Genomic DNA, 18973 nt, shown 5'->3' with positions numbered 1-18973 from the left:
ATGGACTGTTTGTACTAGTAATGTATGTCTGCCCGGACATATTTTACCAGGACAGAGTTATCTCTTACAGAAAACCTTTAGGTTGAGGTAAGCGTACAAGGTACGTAGTACAGAATATTAGTGTAAGTTAAAACTCGTAAAAGTTCCAGGCATATAAACATTGAAAATATGCTGCACAGCCATATATTTTGATATTTGAAAACAAAATAATAGTGCTTATGAATTCACATTCTACATGATAATTTTTTTTCAAAACTTCCTTTGACTATTTTACTTATAGACCCAGAAACTTATTTGCAAAAGCATACTTAAACAAAAGCAAAACAGACAAAAAAGCCATTATGCAGATTTTGTATCTATAAAATAAAATATTATACCTACCTGCCTACCCATGACAAAAAATGTACCGAGCTAAGTTATTTTTTGTGAAAGAAAAAGAAAATAGTTTACCTACCTACCTACCCTGTTTCAAAACATAGAGTCGGAACAGGGCAAACAAACAATATTTTAATTTAGGCCTTATTTAAGCAACTCCTATGCCACATGGTCTGATTTTATCAGTTGTTTACAGTTGAATCTTACCTTGAGAACAGTTTGTCCCACTTCAGCAGCCTTCATTACCAAGGTATTGTTATCAGATCCATGTCCAATTTGTACCAGGTCATATCTAAAATTGTTTAAGATTCAATAGAAAACTTTCAAGTTTGATGCATTTCCGTCAAAATCTTTGGTTTTAGTGAACATCATTCCTGCGTTTAGGGGCATCAGCACTTCCATCCCATGTTGAATGAGTGGTTGGAAAACTATAATGCTATATTGTACGAATTATTCGGCAAATTGATATCTCATAATTGACAATATACACTTCTGTCATGCGGGAATTGTGATCAAGTACCTACGGAACAAACATTATTTCTAGTTTATCCTGAACAATGATGATCACCAAGACCCATGATGAATGTTAATTGTGCAGGGATACAGGCGATCCCCTCTATCTTGACGTCATAAAGGCGTGCATAATTGACGAGTTTTTTCGGGTGAGGGACAAACTCGAAAGTGGTCTATTACTTTTATTTCATGACATTTCTATCATCAAAAGAAAATGTAGAAGATAATGCTATTGTCAGTAATTGTTATGGTCTATCTATTTTTTTAAGATGTAATGCAGATACATTTATCCATGACAAGTTTTCTGATCCTTACAAATCAAATTGTAAGCAATTTTTATAAATGAAGGCATAAATTTATATGTCAAAAGTAGATGGATAAAACTTTAAAATAAAATTACAGCTTTTACATTAATGCTAGCAAGACAAATCTTTGTTTGGCTTGCTTGCTTTGTGTGTATCAATGTTTGCTCAAGCATGGCAATTAAGATAGGCGGGGCTTCAGCTTGTATACATCATACTTAAATTTTATTGGACGTTACGTTTGAGGTTTAGGATACTTAATTTTAAAACATCACATGACAAATATTCTCACATGTTTCCTCACCTGTAAAAATACAATAATTGGTCAATGAAAGAAAAATATAAACTTATATTGTTTTTTTTTTTTATAACATATCAATCTATTAGTTCAGTTGTTTCCGTGTCTGCCCTTTCATTTATGTAACTCAAGAAAAAATTCCAATAAATGGTTAACAATTGTATCGAAAAGAGAAAAATATAAACTTAATATTGTGTTTTTTTTTTTTATAACATATCAATCTATTAGTTCAGTTGTTTCCGTGTCTGCCCTTTCATTTATGTAACTCAAGAAAAAATTCCAATAAATGGGTAACAATTGTATCGAAAAGAGAAAATCGAGTGCACCTTTTTTTATGTTAGGGTGTGTTTGAGATGAATATTTTGTCTTGAAAACGTACAAAGGAAGAGTATTTGATACATCATCTCGCTTCAGATTCTATCATTTTTATATAGCAAAGCTACAGGTTGACTTTATAACATAAAAAAATCACAATACTAAAAGATGAAATGTAGGGGTCAACCAAAATTTTTTCGAAGATATGCATTTTCATCATCCAACTTAAAGATTGTCGTCAAATACTTTTAGTAAAATAGCTATTCGAACACACCTACTCTGATTTTGTGATTCATTGGATAGGTATTTCACTAAAAGTATTTGACGACAATCTTTAAGTTGGATGATGAAAATGCATATCTTCGAAAAAATTTTGGTTTCCATTTCTACGATTGTGAAAATGAACTGCCGTAATGGGGAGACAATTTTGACGAAGTAGAATCCTGACTGTAATGTATATTTACAGGTAAGGAAACATGTGAGAATATTTGTCATGTGATGTTTTAAAATTTAGTGTCCTTAACCTCAAACATAACGTCCAATAAAATTTAAGTATGATGTATACAAGCTGAAACCCCGCCTATCTTAATTGCCATGCTTGAGTAAACATTGATACAAACAAAGCAAGCAAGCCAAACAAAGATTTGTCTTGCTAGCATTAATGTAAAAGCTGTAATATATACAAAATCTTCTTATGTCTTATTTGACTAATTTCAGGACTACAAGATCTCTCCTAGCACTGGTGTAAATTTGAAAATAACTCACCTGTTCAATCTATAATACATCTTAACATTGGTTGAAAAGAATTCCTCTCCAACATCGTCATGGTAACTGACAGACAACTGCAAGGTAACACCTACAGGAATTTTCTTCAGTTGACCACTGTTTGTCCTCAGTGCAGTATTAGAGTTTATCATCATGTATGCAACAGTCTTAACCTATAAAAATATTTTTACATAAAAAACAATGGTATTCATTTATTTAGTTTAATATCCTGATGGAACCTCTATATACCTGAAGGCATATTTTAAACTCCTATATTCACCCAAACAAACAGTATTTAGACAATGAAGAAAAAAGTATTGTTGAAGGCATCAGATATTACAATTTACCTTTATTAGAAGTATTGTTGAAGGCATCAGATATTACAAGTTACCTTTATTAGAAGTATTGTTCAAGGCATCAGATATTACAATTTACCTTAATTAGCAGTACAACAGTTTGATTTGTTCCAAATTCTTCAAATGCTGTAATTTGAAGATGTGCTTCTCCACAGGATGCACCACTAGTAATGACTCCTCCATCTTTGACAGTGATGATGGCCTTATCTGAATTAGCAGACAACACCTGGTAACTCATTCTAGCTGATCCATCTCTGTAAATAATAAGGGTATATGTTGATAGTAGGTAAAAACATGATACAAATTAATTGTGTTCACAACGTCATTGAAAACTAGTTTAATAAAAAATCTTGAACTTGAATGTGATAGAGGGAATAATGGAATAAGAAACAGTTCAGAAAACATAATTCTATCATAGGCAGGGCATAAAGTTTATGTTATGTTAATATCAAATGTAAAATCTGCATATATTTCATCTATTTCTGCTATATGTAAACAGTAGCATTATCAGTAATAGATTTTTGGTTTAACATGTAAAATGTTTGATATCATACCTGTTTGTTTTAACAGTAGCGTCACTGTTAGGTGATATCAATAGTTTTCCATCACATATCTTTGGACTTAACACTTCCATTTTCTGGTAAACCTGTAATTTAAAAAATCATTATAACCACATTGTTAAACGGATAGTAGCTACGATTTTCATTAAAATTACTTTTTTAATCTATATGCCGGATTTTGTACAAAAAGTAAAATAATTATGATTAAAACAATTACTGGTTACGTTCAATTAAGCGTTTAGAAGCTTTTTAACGTTTAGCACCTACATTTATTTATTGTCTATAGATAATAATTCGATGTTAAGCCCAACCCTTATTCATATGACCTTTACTCTTCAGTTCCTAATGCGCAATCGCACATTGTGCCTCGAAGGGAAAATGGTCGAACAGGGGAATGTTATTGCGGAAATAGTACGTAAATTTACAGTTTCAGCGAGAAAAGAAATAAAAAAGAGGTGCAGATAAGTTATTGTAAATTAAAAATAAAAAAGTCGACGAGATCGGTCATTAAAATCACTCAAAACACCTGCGACGCAGGCAAAGTCAAACAGAAGGAGCCGACAGTTTGCGTAATGTTTACATTTCTTCAATTTTCAAGATCACATGAACAAAAATCTCAACGTGTTCATAATTGTCAAAAATATGTTTATAAATTTACGGGCAGTAATCTCCCACCTTAGAAGAAATTATAAATCAACTTCCTAAACTTTAGTATTATTGTTCAAGTGTATCCTTCATGGATGCCCCAATTTAACACACAAACACGTGTATACATTATCGGCATGGTCAAGTCATACAAATGTAATAACAAGTGTATAATATCGCCATTGTTGGAGAATCTTGGGTTGGAATAATATGCCAGTATTTGTTATATTTTTTATTTACATAATTTGATAAATGGCGTCAAATATGTACGTTTAATATAGAGTAATTATCAAATATGTCAGATAAAAAAAAGCACGTGTTCGTATCTATATATATCTTGGTTAGCTCACTCGCTGTGTCGTCAAAGTTCGGGAAGTAAACCTGATGCATAATTAATGAGATGAATAGGCACACAACACGATATGAATTATCAATTATTAACACTTCTGTAGTTTATGAAAACATTCTAGCGATCTTATTGCTTATATTTAGTACATATCTTTGATTTTAGCAGCTTTAAAACTTGTTCATATTTTTGTCAAAATCGTAGCTACTATCCCTTTAATAATTCATATGCTTATCAAACAAAAAAAAGTCTCACAGAATTCGAATAACTTCATTTTTTGGGTCAAACCAAGGACCAGCAGACTGCAAACTTTTTCTGGGCCTTTAAAAATTTGGTGGTTTGCCATTGTTTTAAATTACACACATGTGTCACAAATTATTACAAAAGAAAGGAAGTGGTGTAATAATTTGTGACACATGAGTATTCTTGTAACAAAAATATTTTCATTTTAAATCCTTTTTAATATTTAATCTTGATGACTGTTCTAGAAATAATATTCTGTGTAAACACTGTAGTAAATACCTGTATTTGAAGTTCATCTGTTAACTCAGCTTGCTTGAGTATCTGTGATCTGGAATTCCTCTGAGGTCTTACGGTTAACTTGACCGTAACTTGTCCAGGAGATTTGGCAAACAGCTGAGTAGCAAAGTTACTTTCATCTACTGGTTTAATATTACTCTGTAAATATATATTATACGGTAGATCACAACTCGACAAATCATTTTATTTCAAAGGAGAAAGTATGAGGCCACTTTCCTCAGCCCCTTAAAGTTTAAAAGCATGAAGTGTTATTAATCTATCAAAATATCCTTTTGATTTTTTACACAAATCATTATCATGTCAGATATCAGTGACAACATATTTCAATTTTATTGTACATATTCAAGCTAATTGCAGTTATAGAAAAAAAGTGGGGAAAAAATGCCTTTAAGATTTCCAGGTAAAAAAGTCCACTTTATACTACACATTATAAACAGCCAACATATTTTGCCACAATATAATTAACTTTAAGTGTATGCAAAATGGCCAGTTTGTCCTGTTTTTAAATAATGTCATGTTTATATATTCACAGTGTCACTTCAACATTAATGTGTCAATCTATTCATTTATCAAACTGTTTTAATCATTTGAAGTTCTTAAACAAAAACTTTGAAATCTGGGGTCAATCATCATATTCCATTTCTTATAAAATTTCTTATAATAATAGCCATCAAGTATTTGGTTAAGTTTTTAAATTGCCAAAAACATTATGTATTTTTTTTGTATTACTATTATTATTCATTCCCCCTTGTATGATATGATAATATAAAATTATTGCAATCAGCTTATAGAAAATACTATAGAAAATACTAAAGAATATGCATAGTAAGCACCAGCAAAGGAATGAAAACAGAAAGCAAAAATATAATACATTTCAAATATATAAGTAATCAATCGTGACAAGTTTTTTAATCTTCAATAAATAAACTATAATGATTTAACAACAAACATCTTGAACTATTTTGAATAAGTGAATACAAATTGTGACAGATAAGCTCAGGAACAACAATTTGAGCTCACTAATGATATTGATATTCTCCATATGAGAATTGGGTAACTGGAAGATGATGAGAAATGAATGTGGAAATGCTATTACAGTACAGCGTGCACATGTGAAGCCTGATACCAAACATAAGAGTGCTCTGATTCATAGTTCATCTGCAAAATGTGACACCAGCTTCAGATTTGGTCATTTTGTGGAAGAATATATAAGAATTTGACAAACAGGATATTGATATTGACATTTTAAAACTTATGATCAAAGGAAGTGATGGGGCATACAAATTTACACTCTCTTGATTACACCAATACCGATGCTAGCTAGTGCTTTATTACCTTAGTCAGACAATCACTTTTACATTTGGTAAAATTTTCCATTGTAGTGAAACACATTTCCTAAAGAAACATAAGATGTCACAACATTAAGCTGATATTGGTTCTAATGCCAACTTGTCTGGTTGACATCCATTATAAATTACAAACCTCTTTCAGTTTGTGTTTGTTCACTTCAATGTTCCTTTCAATAAACAACTATAGTACATCTGGTGTTTAAGGAAAATGTAGCAAACATATTAAATACAATTTTATGCATTAGTAACTCATCAACGTTTTTGATAAACAAGTAGACAGTCTCCAGTCTATGTTATCAAACCCTTGTTCAAAATAGAAGTGAAAAGTTTTGAAATATAATAACAAGTAAGATTGGTCTAAACTCATCAAGTCACTTTTTTTTCTACACAGTTTTTTTATAGTAACTAGGTCTTCGTGTAAATATACTAACCTTATGGAAGACATTATTGAGGATGACAACATTTTTGTTGTTGACAGACCAAGTAAAGGTCAACGAAGGTCTGGCTGTACCAAATGTAAATGGTGTCTCCTGGTCAGTCTGACCTACAGCATACATTGGCATCTATAATGTAAATGTACCTTATTACAATAAGTTATTAGTAATTGACTGACTGTTATTCAATATTCAGTGGCAAATATTTCATACATATTATTGAATATCTTCACCTAAGAAAATGGAATTGTGTTATAACATATTGTAGTAAATGAACAGTTTTTTAGACGTTTCAAGTTGTTTATTATCCTTCTTATGGTACACATTTCGCTTTTACAATCATTAAGCCAGAACTTAAGTATAAATATTGTTTTAAAATGAATAACTGTTTAACATAAACATATTAAGACAAGATGGTTATTTATTAACCAACTAAGTGCATTATTGCCAAAAGTGACTGTTTATTAAAATTTCATATTTCTGTAATGGCCCTGTTTTTCTGTAATGGCCCCGTTTTTTTCTGTAATGGCCCTGTATTAATGCCCAGTTTGTCTGTATTAAGCCCTGTTAGGGTTTTTAATAAAGTTAATAAAACTAAGTTGTAAAGAGTATAATACCTTTTTGTATTTTATTTTATTTAGTAACCAGCAACCAACATTAAAGAACCATATAAAGGGATCACTGTTCATCCTGTTTTTTAACACATATCTCTTTCAACCTAATATCTTGGATATTTGGTATGTTTAAAGCATTATAATGGTGAAGTACAAATCATTTTGTTCAAACTAAACTGTCATTAAAAGAGTAAGACAGTACATCAAGTTAGCAGCAACACATACACTTTTGTTTAGTTGGTTAATAAATGTATTAAGAAATGGGTGTTTTTATAATGGCCCTGCTTTATGTCCTCGGTCAGTAATAATGGCCTCAGATGTCTGTAATAGCCCTCGGCGTTGCCTCGGGCCATTACAGACTTCCTCGACCATTATTACAGACCTTGGACATATAACAGGGCCATTATAAAAACACCCATTCATTAATACTATAGTATTGGGAAAATAGAAAATCATAATATAGAAGCAATGAGGCCATGAATTAGTAGTTTTACACCTTTGAACATAAAAATCATCACTTCACAATCAGTGAGGAACATTGTTTGAACTTTGAAGTGTGAATCACATTTTATCTTGATACTTTTCTCACTCTCCATTGTCAATTTTTTATAGGAATATTGTCTTTGAGAATGTATATTTAATATTAACACCTTTTGTCTACAAACTTATGTCTCTCCTATGTCTATTTGGTACAGGAATATAATACTTATCTCTCCTATGTCTATTTGGTACAGGAATATAACACTTATAGGTTATGCCTTGTACATGAAAATATGATAAATATATATTTTACTCACAGGAAGCAAATATATACATTTGATGCTACTGGTCTAAAGTTTGAGACTTAAGTTTGAGATATAATTTTCAATATAAACCAATTCCTATACAATTTCAAATGCAGTATTTCAAAGAAAAGATCTATTTAAATATAGTACCTTAGACATGCACATGCTGATATAAGGTCATGGAAATTCAATGATATCTATTTTGTCAAAGACTTATCTTAAATTCGGTTCTGGTTTTATATTCATAACCTCAAATTATCAAAATAATACACATGGTTATTCTTCCTTCGATATAAATTTTGACCACCACTATTACTGTACATCTTTTTCCTTGTACATGACACACCTTTTAGAAGTGTTGAATAACCCTGCCAAGTTGCATGACCCAACTCCAAGGGATTTTAAAGTTAGTGAACAGAAATATGTGTATTATTATATAAGCGAAAACAACTTCTAATGGACTGACATACACACAGGTTAATTACTATATGCCAAACACTTGTCAATTGGAATAGCCTTACTTTATATTAATCTGGTGAGAGATTCAGTTTTTTATTCATTACATTTTTGTTACAAACAGTTATTATCTACAATATTTATTACAAAAGCTTCACCAAGATGTTTTAATCAGCAACATTTTCCTTAAATTTGGCATGCAATAAATACTAAATTAACTAGAGTAAAGTTATCACAAATAACCCTTTCTCCTGCACAATCAGAAATGTTTACAGATGGAAAGGTCATTACTCATATATATTAAAGCACATATTAAATTATAGCTCTTGTAACTGTCTCTTGTGTAGATATGTGTCATTGGCAATTATACCACAGCTTCTTTTTCATATAAATTTAAATGTTCATGACATTTTGTAAAAGTTTCAGGAGTTCAAAGTGTATGCTAATTAACAGATGGAAATAAAATGATGAAGAATACACATTAACAATAAATACAGAACTAAGGGCTATTCCATTAAACATATGTGAGAGGGTAGGAAGGTTCTTTCGAAATATATCTACAACCAAGAAACATTTTTTAGATAATTTTGCATATTGGTAAAAGATGCATTCTGAAAACCCATGACCCACATTCATTTCACACTTCCATTCCTACCTTCCAACATACATTTTAATGGAATAGCCCTTGTGCAAGAAATTAAAGCTTTACAATTAGCAGCTTTTCATACCTTAACATGTAAATTGATCTAGTAATAAACATAAATTGATCGGTACTTTTATTTTTTTTCTATTTATCTTGAAATAAAAACTTAACATGCTGAATTCTTTTTCAGAGAATGTCTTAGTTTTACTTTTTTTTTTGAAAAGTTGGGACTCTTTGAGCAAAAGTGTAACTTTAACCATTTTTCTTCCTGCTTTATTACCAACTGTAGCATAAATTCAGAAATTAATTGTCAGGTTTTTATTTATTATACATAAACAATATAAACAATGCAAATCATTTTTAATTATTCAATTTTGAAGATTTATAGAACTCGTCTAGACTGAATATAAAATGCTTGGTATCAACTATTTAGATCACTAACAATAACATCACTAACCTGAGTTCCAGTTTCAAGTCTGGATAATGGAGCAAATATCTTTATCTCACTAAGCTGGATAACATTCACTATAGCATCATCCTGTAACAATTGTAATCATATTGTTTAAAAAGTTTCCATCTAGTATTAACATACCTTTACATGCATCTGCATCATTCAATGTTAACATTGCATTTAATGAGATAAAGTGTCAATGCAAAATAAGAATTATAGTATGCTGGAACAAACCAAGTCAGTAATGACCAGCTACGATTGATTTTATTTGATACAGAAGCAAAACTTATTCTAATATGTATTGTTTAAATTATCACTTCTCCAACTATTTTTTGTTTAACATGTATCCAAGGAGAGCATAGAACACTTTTTTCTGTTGTTTATTGTGGAACTCAGATCTACTGGCTGTTGTTTGTAACTAGATATATTCTTGGCTCTGCATATAACATATTTTACACTGGCTGCATACATACCATATAGCAGGTTATTTTCGCGGGTGTAAAATTTCACGATTTACATTGAATAACGTATACGAAATATTTTGGCGTAATCAAAATTTTTTATCAATACCTTTGCATGTGGACTTTTCAATTGGCCGAATTTATTTTGGCGATTTTGTTCTATCTGCAAAAATAAGCCAAAAATTCACACCAAACAAAAACAGTCCACTATACGGTAATATAGTTCACTGGTTCAATATAGGACTTTATTTACCAGTTAGCATTGTCTCATATCCTCAGTGGACCCTTGTTTAATTACTTTAATTAATTACCTGGCTATATACAACTGTTTCTCCTGTCTCTGGGTCCTGTCCTACCGCCTGGCCTATGACGACAGTAGACCCTAGCTCCATGGCCTCCAATACCCCACTTCTGGACACTGAAGATACCCTGCTGTTTTTAATGGAGAACTGTACTGTACATTGTGGTGTTGGCCCTCCTTTACTCAAAACCTACAAAACAATATTATGATGTATGGTCATGCTTCAAAAAATAGACCATTAGGTCATATGAAATCCCTACAAAATTAAACAGTTATATATGGTCAGACTTGATGAGATCATTAAGTCATGAAGCAAATTGAAACCTACAAAATACAAGTATTATGTTGGATTGACTTCTAATGATGATCATACGCTTGATTCATATCAAAACATAAATTTAAAGTATTTATTAACCTACAAGGAACTTGAATCAAACATTCCTTGTAAGTTAATGTTAATGTTATACAACTGAATATAAAAGTTTTCATGCTTACAGACTATTTGATTCATTGTATTTAAATTAACAACAATGTATCTACCTTTATAAGTTATCACAATACATAATGTATGTATAATTTTTCACTATTTTGTTCAATTGTTTTGAGTTATTAACTGTTTAAAGATGTAATGTCCTATGTACTTACTTGAAACAAAGCACCTGTAATGAGTGTGATGTTCTTTGGTATTAACTGTAATGGTGGGAAAACCTGGAAAATAGGAAAAGAATCACTAAAATTGAAATTAAGGTTTGGATACTGAAAATAATGACCCTGCGATTGATTGAAATTTCACTGCGAGCTACTGCTCACTGATGATACCCCACCTAAGTGCTATTTTATTAAGGTGAAAAGGCTTGTAATTATAAAGGAATAGGTCCGGTAAGGACCGATTTTGGCCTCAAATTTCAGGTTCATCTGATGAAAGATTTTTACCACTTTTTAAACATTTAAGTGTCTATTTTATTTGAATCAATTAGTTTATGTAAAAGATTTTAACTGATTTAGTCATTTAAAACGATCCGTTTCAAGCTCAAATATGGAAAATCTAACAAATATACCGAAAAATGGCACTTTTCAGATGGTTTTTGTCAAAAATGAAAGTGGCCGCATCCGTGTTCATCCTAAACCTTTATATATGTTATGTATTATCATCGAATACAACTTACATTTCAATATTAAGGATGAACACGAATGCGGCCACTTTCGTTTTACACGAAAATCGTCTAAAATTTAACTAAAATGCTGGAATTGTGAAGATTTCAGTAATTTATCATGACTTAATGGTGCTAGTACCCGATATATGTGCATTGTATTGTCAAAAACAGCCCATATTTATGTAGCAGAAGTATTCTGCTGTCCAATAAATAACTAAAATTTTACATTTTAACAATTTTGTAAAACTGCTATATTTTTGGGCCAAAAAGGGGTCTTACTGGACCTACTCCTTTGCTTCAAGTACAATAAAATGTTTGAAAGTTATTATTGACCATTTACCTCTACTGGTTTGCTCTGACTTCTAACAACACCTGTTTATGGATGTGCTCTAGCATGGAGTGTGGTATGTCCAACCTGAGCTCCATATAAGACCTCTTACCTCTACTGGTTTGCTCTGACTTCTTACAACACCTGTTTGTGGATGTGCTCTAGCATGGAGTGTGGTATGTCCAACCTGAGCTCCATATAAGACCTCTTACCTCTACTGGCTTGCTCTGACTTCTAACAACACCTGTTTATGGATGTGCTCTAGCATGGAGTGTGGTATGTCCAACCTGAGCTCCATATAAGACCTCTTACCTCTACTGGTTTGCTCTGACTTCTTACAACACCTGTTTGTGGATGTGCTCTAGCATGGAGTGTGGTATGTCCAACTTGAGCTCCATATAAGACCTCTTACCTCTACTGGTTTACTCTGACTTCTAACAACACCTGTTTGTGGATGTGCTCTAGCATGGAGTGTGGTATGTCCAACCTGAGCTCCATATAAGACCTCTTACCTCTACTGGTTTGCTCTGACTTCTAACAACACCTGTTTATGGATGTGCTCTAGCATGGAGTGTGGTATGTCCAACCTGAGCTCCATATAAGACCTCTTACCTCTACTGGTTTGCTCTGACTTCTAACAACACCTGTTTGTGGATGTGCTCTGGCATGGAGTGTGGTATGTCCAACTTGAGCTCCATATAAGACCTCTTACCTCTACTGGTTTGCCCTGACTTCTAACAACACCTGTTTGTGGATGTGCTCTAGCATGGAGTGTGGTATGTCCAACTTGAGCTCCATATAAGACCTCTTACCTCTACTGGTTTGCTCTGACTTCTAACAACACCTGTTTGTGGATGTGCTCTAGCATGGAGTGTGGTATGTCCAACCTGAGCTCCATATAAGACCTCTTACCTCTACTGGTTTGCTCTGACTTCTAACAACACTTGTTTGTGGATGTGCTCTAGCATGGAGTGTGGTATGTCCAACCTGAGCTCCTTATAAGACCTCTTACCTCTACTGGTTTGCTCTGACTTCTAACAACACCTGTTTGTGGATGTGCTCTAGCATGGAGTGTGGTATGTCCAACCTGAGCTCCATATAAGACCTCTTACCTCTACTGGTTTGCTCTGACTTCTAACAACACCTGTTTGTGGATGTGCTCTAGCATGGAGTGTGGTATGTCCAACCTGAGCTCCATATAAGACCTCTTACCTCTACTGGTTTGCTCTGACTTCTAACAACACCTGTTTGTGGATGTGCTCTAGCATGGAGTGTGGTATGTCCAACCTGAGCTCCATATAAGACCTCTTACCTCTACTGGTTTGCTCTGACTTCTAACAACACCTGTTTGTGGATGTGCTCTAGCATGGAGTGTGGTATGTCCAACCTGATCTCCATATAAGACCTCTTACCTCTACTGGTTTGCTCTGACTTCTAACAACACCTGTTTGTGGATGTGCTCTAGCATGGAGTGTGGTATGTCCAACCTGAGCTCCGTATAAGATATATACAGCTGTAAACTCATCTATATATGTATCAGGATCTGGTCTGGAAATATTGATAGCAACATATTTGGTATTGAAAAAAATGTTTCAACAAGAAATATTATAGGAAAAGGAAATCAGACTTTTAATGTTTTGTTTTTTACTAATGACAAAGTTTATAAAAGACTTGAAGATATTTCTTTGAATTCTGCATCCATTAAATAAATTGGTAGAAAATGGTGTTAATAGGGAATTATCAGATTAAAGAACTAACTGTAAGTAGTTTTAAACATATCTTACATTATAAGAGCTTAGGGGAGAAATAATGGACTTAAGATCCATTACCTTATTAGATGGGTCCCAATGAAACCAACTAATCATTATAGTTTTAAAAAATGCCAGCAGTAAGATTGAAAAAGTGTGTACTCAAGATGTTAAGACTTACCTAACAGTTACAATATTAGAAGCTGGTATAAGTTTAAGGTCCATCAAACTGAAGAAGCTGGCTCTGAGTGGTTTGTTATGAACATCCATTACTTTAACTCTAGCCTTCACTTCATGGTCAACTTCCATCTAAAATAATACAAGGCATTCTGATTAAATCATATCCACTTCAATAGAAAAAATATCTTCATGTAAAGTTTAGGAATTTTTACAAAACAATTATGTGCTGGTCTGTACAAAATTATTGAATGGTTTCTGTTGGTTGTTGTCTATCATATTTGTCTTCCTATTTGATTTGAATATACATCAAGTATTTTAGTCTTCTTTTGTGTTTCAATCAGGTAATATGCCCTATTTAGCAGACTATACAGTAAATTTGAAAAAAAAAAAACATTTTTGTAAGCTTTTGCAACAAGCAAATCTTGAACATAATAGGAAATTTCTAATTAACCTGTTATCAATTTTTACGGCCAGCAACAAAGTTGTCAGTGCCATATAGTTTTACACGGTCCGTCATTCTGTCATTCCAGAACAAACCATTATACGGAATTTTTTTCTAAACGCCTTCAGATATTGGTCTGATTTTTGGTATGTGAGTTAACAGGTACAGATCAAGTTTTAATTTTGTTCTGAACCGCTAATTTTTGCCAAAATTACGGGCTTTTGGACTTTGATAAATTGTTCACAGTAATAGACTTTTTTCTAAACGCTTTCAGATATTGGACTGATTTTTGGTTTGTGAGCTAACCATGATGAGTTACAGGTCATGTTTAAGTTTTGTTCTGTTCTGCTAATTTTTGTCGAAATTACACGCTTTGGACTTTGATAAATTTTTGAAAATCAGTTATATAAATACAGATTTTTTTTCTAAACACGTTAGATATTGGGGTGATTTTTGGTATGTCAGTTAACCATGATGAGTTACAGATCAAGTTTAAATTTTGTTCTGCTCCGCTAATTTTTGCCAAAATTATGGGCTTTGGACTTTGATAAATTGTTGAAAATCACAGTAATAAAGACTTTTTTCTAACGCTTTCAGATATTGGGCTGATATTTGGTATGTGAGTTAACCATGATGAGTTACAGGTTAAGTTTATGTTTTGTTCTGCTCAGCTAATTTTTGTCAAAATTACAGGCTTTAGAATTTGATAAATTGTTGAAAATCAGTTATATAAATACAGATTTTTTTTCTAAACACCTTTAGATATTTTTGGTATGTCAGTTAACCACGATGAGTTACAGATCTATCAAGTGTAAGTTTAGTTCCGCTCCACTGATTTTTGCCAAAATTAAGGGTTTACAACTTTGAAAATTGTTGAAAATCACATATCAGACTTTTTTCTATACGCCTCCAGATTTTGAGTTGATTTTTGATAAGTGAGGCTACCATCATGACTGTGTCCACAAGTGTTATTGAAATTGCAGATTTTTTTAACTTTTTGAGACAGGGCCCTTCGTGTTGCTTTGACACAAATAGTTTTTATCTGCATTGCATTTTGTTATTTTTAGAAAACTCCTATTATAGCTTACCTTGTCAATAACAGACAAAAGTACACTTCCCACTCCAGACACATAAACAGAGGCTGTCAAAGGCTGTGGCATGGTAATACATAAATCATATACTGTCAGACTTAGGGATCCATCTTTGAGGGGATTAATCTGTATCCTTTTATCTTTCTCCTGATAATCTACACTCACTATATCTCTCTGTTCTGGTACGACATAGAAATAGCCTGATCCTTTCTCAACAACTATTGTAACCTGAAGAAAGATAAGTAAAAATATTATACATCTTTATTTAAGTAATTAATATAAAATTGAAATATGAAGATCAAATTTAAGATAAGCGAGTCCACTATCCAACAACTATGGAATACTAGAAAGACTTGCAGGTTCAGAATCTAGGAATTGATATTAGAATTGGGAAGGAAAATGAAAACTTGGTAAAATTAGTACATGTTAAATTAAACTTTCAAATTTTATTCTGTGCTCATTTGTAAATAAATGTTTCCTCCTATTATAACTTAGCTCAACACTGCAAACTTTGCAATATATACAAACCAATTGCTTAAGGAAGAAAGATTGACCTTATACTTACTTTATTTGATGGGTGATTGAAAATAGATATTATGCTGGGTGTCAACACAGCTTCATCTACCAATCGTATGTCTATCGTCTTTGTCAATCTAGGATAAATTCGGTTCTATAAAGAAAATATAAGTGTGAAGATATTTCCTTTAGTCTGTGAATTAATTAATCAAATGCAATTGCTTACACCAAAGGTTCCCAAAACCAAATAACCTTGTCAGACATAAAACAAACCATACTTTTATTTTAGATCAACTCATTTGTTCAAGCGCATTCAGATATTTATTTTATTTCACATCTAATCAATTATAAATATTAAAAGCTGAAATTTCAAAGGATAAGTTATTATTAATACTAATGTCTTACATTCATATTCCATTTTCTTGTCTATGTTTCATACACAACTTTTCTCTTCAATTAAGAGACAGTATCTGTGTAAGTCAACATATCCAGTCCTGCAAACCAAAAGTTTGCCTTAGCCAATGGGACTTTTAAAAATACTCCCAACTCAAATAGATATTTACAAAAGAACAATTGACCGACATAAATAAAGGAAGATGGAGCCACTTACTGTTATGGTTGAGCCAGCTTTCTTCAAATAGTCATCACTGTAGTATGTCACAGTACCAGTGACCGACAACTGACCAGTCTTTCCTACAGGTACTAACTTCTTGTAACCTGAAAATTAAATATTAAACATTTCTTACAAACATGCATTTAATTCAAGATATATAGTATACAATTTGAGGATAGAGGAAACTAAGGTTTTTTGAAATATCTTCATCCCAACTTTTGTATCTGACGGTTAACTCTACTTTATTCTAAAAAGCCCCAAGATAACATGCATGGACAAACTGATTATAACATTAAATATCATTGGATGAATTATTCCAATATGAAAGATTTATAAGAACCTAAAATACTTTCAGATACTCATGCATAATGGGTTAGTGAATAGGACTATCATGTTTATTGTCAAATTTTTTGCCTATAAATATTAAGTTTATTTAAATTTACGTCGTCATACAATCTCCCTAAGCAGCCTAGGAAAGCACTTGTATTCATTGACTGATACTTTTCTTTTAACTTTGGATTTTTTTATTTCCAACAATTACAACATATACATGACATATGTACAATATAATACATATAAGATAAATACAATGTCATTTTTATAAATAAATCTTAATTGAAAATATTTTACCTTTTCTATTGAAGAGATAAAGAAATAAAAAATAAATAAAAAAGGAAAGCAAAAAACACAAAAAAAAACACAAAAGGATTATCAAGTTACATCCCTATCTATATTTTAAATATCACATAATTATGTTGAAAAACAAAATATTTTCAAAATTAACGAGACATATTTCTTTCGTAACAGCCATCACCGATCAAGTACATAACATGACACTAATCACTGATATTTTCATTGACTGATACTTACTGTTGACTAATTTGATTCCATGAACAGTCTCAACTGATGATGCAATTGAATCAGAAAAGGAAGCCAATGATTGGTCACTTAATGTCCAATCAAAAACCAGTGATGAAAAGTTATCAAACTTTCTGCCATTTGAATCTGTGACAGTTATTAGAATATCAAGGTCTCTCCTACAATGAACTGGTATCTGAAAATATAAAATTAAAATGGTAATTAAATGAAATGTCAAAACAACTTACATCATAGTAGTGTGCTGGTACAAAATATCTGTAACCCCATCACCGAAAAAAAATTGATATCTAATATGAAGATCTCCTACTTGTGTCTAAATAGCCGGGGAAGCCATTGTCTCAGAGTAGCTTCTGTCAAGGCGGCTATCAGTGAAAGGGTTAAATAAAAAACAAATGTTTTTAAGAACATTATTGCCCCTGCTCCAGTTTGCTTTTAAACAAAAATTGTATGGAGGCAAAGACATTTCAATGTGGCAGGGGCACCAAAATAGTTATAATAAATATCCCTCATTAGACCTGATAAAGTTGCATGTCTATACATCCCACAGAACAAAACAAAGACAACCTTTGCACATAAGTTTGGGTCAAAATGATGTAGGAAAGAAATTAAAGTGGTCATATCTCTGTCTCCATGTTACTTTTGATGAGTTCATTTTTTTAAAACACATTAATCCAATGAATCATTTAAGAAACAGATTCTACCAATGTAACACAGTTAATTTCAATCTGCCCTTGATAGTTAAATTTCAAGGTGCTTGGCTACCCTTCCAGGGTCATGTGATAGAATCTATATTTACTCACTGGTTGTGACACTTCCCTACTGTTGATTGGACAGGGAGGTAACCCTTCTGTATAGCCCACGGACGGCTGTAGATGGATTTCAACAGGAGCTGCACAGCTAAATCTGTAAGTCAAAACAAAAATGAACAATTACTTAAATATACCACTACCGAAAAATAGATCCTTATAATACACATGAAGCGCCATCTACATCATCTTCATAACATTTTCTTCCATGCAAATACACATGAAAAATCCTTATGCGAATCAAGAATGCAAAACAAAAATTCAATGGAGGAAAGGGTTAAAGTTTTGCTGTGTTTTATCCCATTACTCCAAAGTGTTACTGTGGATTTCATTATTTTTTGTGGGTACCAATTTTCATGGATTGAAAAAAAATAACATTTTTGTGGTATACATATAACCTCATAGAAAATTTGAAATTTGTTGAAACCTAATTTTGTGGGTTCACCTGTACCCACGAAATCCATGAAAATTAGTATCCAATGAATAATAATGAATCCACAGTATAAGTTTGGAGAAGAAATGGATTTGTACATTTGCACAGGGTTAGCCAAGTTGAATGTCCTTGTTCCAGACACACCTTCTTGTAATGGTGAATTATCATGACAAGTTAACCACTAAGCTTCTCTGGGTTTTTTAGTGAGGAAAACAATTTGTGTCGACTAGATGCAAGGATGGACACACACAGGTGGACACACAAGCTGATTACT

General features: G+C 32.2%; 1 protein-coding gene across 1 annotated transcript in view; it reads right to left on the bottom strand.

The window, feature by feature from the left end:
• The window catches only part of LOC143082462 (nuclear pore membrane glycoprotein 210-like), a 63628-nt gene that overhangs the window by 10754 nt on the left and 33901 nt on the right, over nucleotides 1-18973 (bottom strand). Inside the window, exons 20-35 of the mRNA XM_076258128.1 lie at nucleotides 18261-18363; nucleotides 17452-17635; nucleotides 16579-16685; nucleotides 16018-16122; nucleotides 15450-15680; nucleotides 13921-14048; nucleotides 13404-13539; nucleotides 11155-11217; nucleotides 10520-10699; nucleotides 9754-9834; nucleotides 6796-6927; nucleotides 4998-5153; nucleotides 3479-3570; nucleotides 3004-3178; nucleotides 2569-2741; nucleotides 583-667 (exon numbers count right to left, since the gene is read on the bottom strand). Coding sequence (XP_076114243.1) covers nucleotides 583-667; nucleotides 2569-2741; nucleotides 3004-3178; nucleotides 3479-3570; nucleotides 4998-5153; nucleotides 6796-6927; nucleotides 9754-9834; nucleotides 10520-10699; nucleotides 11155-11217; nucleotides 13404-13539; nucleotides 13921-14048; nucleotides 15450-15680; nucleotides 16018-16122; nucleotides 16579-16685; nucleotides 17452-17635; nucleotides 18261-18363 — 2131 coding nt within the window. The remainder of the gene's footprint in view (nucleotides 1-582; nucleotides 668-2568; nucleotides 2742-3003; nucleotides 3179-3478; nucleotides 3571-4997; nucleotides 5154-6795; nucleotides 6928-9753; nucleotides 9835-10519; nucleotides 10700-11154; nucleotides 11218-13403; nucleotides 13540-13920; nucleotides 14049-15449; nucleotides 15681-16017; nucleotides 16123-16578; nucleotides 16686-17451; nucleotides 17636-18260; nucleotides 18364-18973) is intronic.

The sequence above is a fragment of the Mytilus galloprovincialis genome, chromosome 7, assembly GCF_965363235.1.
Source record: "Mytilus galloprovincialis chromosome 7, xbMytGall1.hap1.1, whole genome shotgun sequence".
NCBI classification, from domain to species: Eukaryota; Metazoa; Mollusca; class Bivalvia; order Mytilida; family Mytilidae; genus Mytilus; species Mytilus galloprovincialis.
This window is presented reverse-complemented; position numbering and strand designations above follow the sequence as displayed.